The sequence below is a fragment of the Dama dama genome, chromosome 24, assembly GCF_033118175.1.
Source record: "Dama dama isolate Ldn47 chromosome 24, ASM3311817v1, whole genome shotgun sequence".
NCBI classification, from domain to species: domain Eukaryota; kingdom Metazoa; phylum Chordata; class Mammalia; order Artiodactyla; family Cervidae; genus Dama; species Dama dama.
This window is the reverse complement of record NC_083704.1, coordinates 15394284-15400283: the sequence shown is the minus strand read 5'-3', so window position 1 is coordinate 15400283 and position 6000 is coordinate 15394284. Positions and strand designations below refer to the sequence as shown.

The window sequence follows — 6000 nt, the reverse complement described above, 5'->3', positions numbered from 1 at the left end:
AAAAGTAGTATAAACCTATTACAGCACAGTACCATATAGCCGACTGTGTTAGTTGGGGACCTAGGCTAACTGTTGGACTTACAAACAATTTAGACTTACGAATGCACTCTTAGAACAGAACTTATTTGTATGTAGGGGACTTAATGTAGTTCATCTTTTTCTTCCTTTTTCTCTCCCTAGGCATTTCTCCTGGCTAGGCTGGGGTTCATCCACGCTCAGGTCTACAGGCTCAAATTCCATCTGTTCAACAGGACCCCGGTCAAAAGCCTCATAAAACCACACCCAGAAGCCACCTGTTCCTTCTCCAGAATCCTATTTTAATGTGTCTTATATTTAAAATAAAAGACCTATGACTAACTTCTATATTTTTAGTTAGTTGTTTGGTATAATTTATTCTGAAAACTCACAAAGTTCCTAAAGGCACAGGCTCCACAGACTGTGGTACAAGGTCTTAAAATGAGTAAGAAGGCATCAATGCTTGTTGAGTAAGTGGATGCATAAATCAGTCTTGTTCTCTTTTACACTCACATAGAGATCTGAAAGACCATTTGGAATAACTATCTATATAGCTGTATGACCATTACTACCATTTTAGACATAAATAGAAATATCAAGTCCTTCAATATTAAGAATTAAAAGGTCCAGAAATATTGGTGCCAAGGCTTACCTTTCAGCTCATGTGTTCAAGGAGTAAATAATGCACTCCAGGGTCAATTACCCAAAGATGTCACAGCTGGAAGTAAGGTTGTAGTGCTATTACATTTACACTTTATAATAGTCTAATATGGTATCTATAGAAATAAAATAACCGTGTTTGTACTCTTGGTTTCAGACGCCTTAATGTAATTAAAACTATATGTACCTCACAATATTAGTCTTTTGATGTAGTCTGTGAAGAGAAGGATATTTTGTTCAAATATGTTTGAGAAAATATACAAATTATGCTTCCCTCTTACATCGTAAAGGTTTCCAGAAATCGGATAGCTTTTTAAAAGATTGTTTGACCTTCATTAACCTTGTCTTCCAATGATAATTATCCTGGGAACAGTCAAGTTTAATCTAACAACTATCACTATCCCAAGGAAAAAGTCTCCTATGGAAAATGTTTTAGAAAAGCTGTTGTAAGATATTGGTTGGATTTTAATGTGTAAAAGATGTGGTTGGACTCCACCTTTAGGGTGAGGTATGTACAGTTCTTCTTTTGTTTTTGGTCTGGCAATGATGAGTTTGCCTGTGAGGGAACCCCTGGGCTGGTGAGGGTGGGCATGCCCCTCTGTCCTGGATGTGCCTGGGTATGCAGAATACAGGTGGCAGGAGGACAGCTGCAGGGAAGTGTCCTCTCCCATGCCAGCCGCTGGCAAAAGTGGAAGCTGAGTCCAAGTACTCATTTATTTTGATGGCAAAAGCCATTTCTGCTGCCACGTTCTTTCCCCTGATTGGGTCTGCTTTGTCCTTCCTTCTTCCTGTGAAGCTGCTCTGGCTCTTATGTACTCCACTTTTTTCCCCCTATATTTTGGCTGCACCACGCGGCATGGGTGATCTTACTTCCCCAGCCAGGGATTGAACCCACGCTCCCTGCAGTGGAAGTGCAGTGTCTTAACCAATGGACCACCAGGCACGTCCCCACCCCAGTTATTTTGTTTTGTGATTTAGCCTCCAACTGTATTTATAATTAATTACATAATTCCATTTCCACAATGTTATATAACACACTGTCTTATCCTACTCCACACGCTGGGGAATAATATTAAAACAATAAAATAATTATGGCTGAAATTCATTGGTATCCTAGTTAGAACATTTAGTTCTAACCATCACAGGATAACCAAATGTATGAAAAAACTTACAAGAGTAAATCTGTGGGCATGAAATTTATGTGTAGTCTTACTTGGAATTGTGCCACTAATTACGATATAATCAAGTATGTGGTAAAAATCTGCTGAATAAATGAATGCATGAGTCACTTATGTTCTCTTTTACTTTCACATGGAGAATCATTAGGGATGACTGTATATTTGCATATGTATCTATATAAGTTTATAGACATATATATAATTTCCAAATGGGATTGTAATACAGTTCTAATCAATGTGAAAACAACTGAATGTTCTCCTGACAGTAAATTAAATTCTGAAGGTGCTTCTCACTAATAAAACTGTCTCTCTACACAGCCATCTCGAATATTCAAATGTAAAAAGTAAGTTTAACATGATATTAGGAATAAAGTAATACTGGATACAAATATTTAGTGAAAGGAAGGAAGATGGCTCAGCTATAAACAGTAAGTAAAGGGATTTGCTATGCAATAAAAGTCAAATGTCTCAATACGAGAGTAACACTTTTGGAAAAGAATGGCCAAAAACAACAAAGATCTGTCTTTACCCTTAACATGATGTAGACTTCAAATCCATGGGAAAGAAGGCTCAGTAACTCTAAGATTCCCTAAAGAAGTGTTTCAAACTTCTCAGAATAGTATGAAAAGAAAAACATTCAGCCTATATTTGGGTCCTTGGGTTTGGGATCACTGCCAGGGTCAGAGGGCTCCATGGAAAATATATTTCAAAAATGAGTCCATATTGGTCAGCCCCCTCCTTCCATTAGGGGAAGATACTAATTCAGTGAACACTTTGCTTCTTCTCAGAGCAGCTCTTGGTTTAAAAGCCACTCAACCTATTGGTTTAATGCTCAATTAAAAAATGCAATGTCCCTTTTTCTTAGAACGTTTTTCATAGTTCTGGTTTACTTATGATGAAGTCAGTAGACTGAAATCTGGGGAAATGGAACAGACTTCACAAGGAATGAAGCTGATGATGTTATGTGTGAAATTCCCTTTTAAAGGAAAAGTAGTGTAAAATTAAGCAACAGTAATCTAGTAGGTAGTTTGCATCTGGCAGCCTAACTCTATCTCCAGCTAAAGGACATGGACATGAAAAAATCTAATATACAGAATGTGGTAATATGAAAAATAATGGGAATTACCCATATATACTTTCCAAATCCTTCTCACTGGCAAGCGTTTTTTGGGTATAGAGTTAACAGAACTGTTAGTCATTGTACTACTATAGCAAAGTGAAAGCTGTGGGGTTTTATTCTCTCATTACATACCCCCTGGAAGGGCCAAAGATGATACTCAGCTGTTATTTTTCAAAGGTTGTCATAAATCGGTCTTACCTGCAGAATCCACAGGGAGGTAAACATTTTTGAGATTAGACAGGAACGGCCTTTTCAGTGTCTTTTTGTGTGTGTGACTGTTCTGCATCTTTGTAACCAAATTCTTGCTTTATTTTTTGCCTTGTTTTAAATCATTAGGACAAGTATTAGCACCTTTGAGTTCCTGACTTACTGTTAATGCCTGTGGTACTTTACACTATGTGACCCAACATAATAATGGGTGAAGTTAGACTGGGCTGGTTTATTTTCTTTCTTTCTTTCTGACTGTGCTGGGTCTTTATTGCTGAGCACAGGCTTTCTCTCGCTGCGGAGAGCAGGCTTCTCGTTGTGGCGGCTTCTCTCCCGGCGCGCGGGCTCAGTAGCTGTGGCACACGGGTTCATTTGCCCCCTGGCATGTGGCGTCTTCCTGGACCAGGGACTGAACTTGTGTCCCCTGCGTTGGCAGGTGGATTCTCAACCACTGGGCCACCCAGGGAAGTCCTAGATTGTGCCTCTTTCAATTTCGCTCTAAGCAAAGATACCTTGTTTTCCAGGGAGTGGATGAAATTTGACTGGAGGTGGCATAGGGTTTAGTACAGGATTTGGTATAGAGCTGCTGTTGGCAGATTTTCCCAGTTGGTGAAGTAAAGCTACATGCATTCAATGGGCCTAAAATTAAAGGCCAGGTGTGTACATTTCAAAAACGTGTATTCAGTGAGTGGATGAGTCACATGTCACTTATTTCCAGGAGCCCTGTGGTATTCACGACAAGAAGCTGCAGCTGGTTCAGTGTTTGCCTACTAGTGTGATACCAGTTCATCTAGAAACACCCAGAATATCTTTTCTGTGCATTATTTATAAAGCAGTGCTTGAAGGGGATAAAAGGGACACAAGCCAACACACAGGGGAACAGAGAGTGAAAGAAACTGGTGGTAAAAACATGACCTTCCTCCATAAGGTCAAATAGTTTTATTTCGATTAAACACTACAATACAGTATATATCCATTAAAAAAAGAAAACTCTATTGTGTATATAAATTATTCCTTCCATTCATCAATTCTTTTCTTTTCCATTACAGCTTTGGTACAATGTGATTTCAGTATATAATTTTTTTTTAAATACTTCTTAGCATCACAAACTCAACACAAAGTACAAAACTAATAATCCAAATTAGGGATAGTATCGTCTACACAGTGGTATTCAGTGGTAGGAGAAAATCTTACCTTGATGAATTCATGTCACTAGCTAAGCTAGAAAGGCATACCTAGCGGACATGACGGAAATATGCACCATTAACCAGCTAACGTGTGGATTAGTCTTTTTCTTTTCTTTTTTTTTTTTTACAGAATACCAGCAGCAGTCATTGGGGTGTGGAGTGAATACTTCAGTCCTCAGCGAGCCTCCCGGCCTGGCTCCTGCCCCCGCAGAGGGCCGCGGCGGTGCCGGGGGACGCGGGCCGGCCGGCGCGCTCAGAACCTGACCTGCCACCCGGCGTTGCTGACGCTGGCACAGTTGGTCCTGCAGCTGGCCGACGCCGCGGGGAGAGAGCTCGCGGGGCAGTGCGGGCCCACCAGCCGCAGGCTGCTCTGAGGGGTCGGCGGCGTGACGTTACAGTACACGGGCACTCCAGCGGCCGGGAGGGAGCCTTGGCCTGCCTGGGTAGGGAGCATGAGTGGCTGTTGGTACGACTGCTGGGGCAGTCCTTGAGAACCCTGGGTCATTGGCACCTGAGCAGAGACACAAGACACGTTCCTGTATGAGGAGGTCATTCCGGGGTGTCCCGCGAGCTACGGTGGTGTCATCAAAAACAGTCACGCTTTGGGGTTCGGGTCCCAGCTCTGCCTTTTATCAGCTGTTCACACTGGGCAGACCATTTGACCGCTCTGATTTTCCGATTCCACGTGCATAATGACACCTCCTTCAAAGTGGCCCCTGACAGAGCTGCAGGAGGATGCAGCAGCACTTGGGCCGTGTCTGGTGAGAAGTAAATGCTCGGCAAGTGTCAGCTTTGAGCCTCTTTCCTTCCCCTTTCTGGCTCTCCAGGGACTGCCGTCTGGACCACCCCCCTCTCTGGATTTCTGTTTTGGAAAGCCATGCTCCCATTCTGGTTTTATGCAAAGTGGCCTGGAGCCACTGATAATAAAAGAGGCTCTTGTCCCAGGAACCTACCTCACTCTCAACTTGCAACTTTCGAGAACATTTCTTATTGAGCTGGCGGTAGAGACGGATGCAATATGAACAAGGACGGTCAAGGCAGGAAGACCAAGGATAGGGTCTCTAGGGCCAGAGGTACTTGGTGCAGCTAAACTGAATGATTAACGTAGTTCCCCAACCCTTTACTTTCCCTCTCAGTGAATTTCAGAATATACATTACTGAAGGGGGTGTGACACTTTAAATACTCAATGTGAGTTTAGTCTGGAAAATGCAACTGTCAGGTCCAATAAATACCCTTTAGATCAATTTGAGATGCCATTTTAAAATGCTTTATAAGTTAAATTTGTGCTGAAATGAAGTTTCTTTGGGTGTGATCAAAACAAACAAAAATTTGTCACAAGGACTTTCTCTCATTAAGAACCATTTCAACAGAATGTCCAGAGGTCATCATGAACAGAACTCAAAAGCATTTTCCTTCATGAATAGAAAGCTTATGCAGAACCAGACTTTGAAGGGCATTCAAAAGCCATTTTTGTTATGGAAATGTACATTTTCAGTTTTTTATTTGTCTAGTATAATCTTGACTCAACATCAACCACCAACACAACTGCACCTAGCACCCCCTGCCACCTACCACCCGTCTGAGACGGGGACACACCCATAGCCTGTGCTTTGGCAAGTTCTGCTTTTCAAA

General features: G+C 41.8%; 1 protein-coding gene across 10 annotated transcripts in view; it reads right to left on the bottom strand.

Annotated features, from left to right (window-relative positions):
• Positions 1-4104: 4104 nt before the first annotated feature.
• Positions 4105-6000, bottom strand: part of ARPP21 (cAMP regulated phosphoprotein 21) — a 162349-nt gene continuing 160453 nt past the window's right edge. For 9 of the 10 annotated variants that reach the window (XM_061127709.1, XM_061127714.1, XM_061127711.1 and 6 more), the window contains one exon: positions 4105-4878. In XM_061127709.1, coding sequence (XP_060983692.1) covers positions 4621-4878 — 258 coding nt within the window. In that variant the 3' untranslated portion in view covers positions 4105-4620. The remainder of the gene's footprint in view (positions 4879-6000) is intronic. The other variant, XM_061127715.1, reaches the window with a different exon arrangement.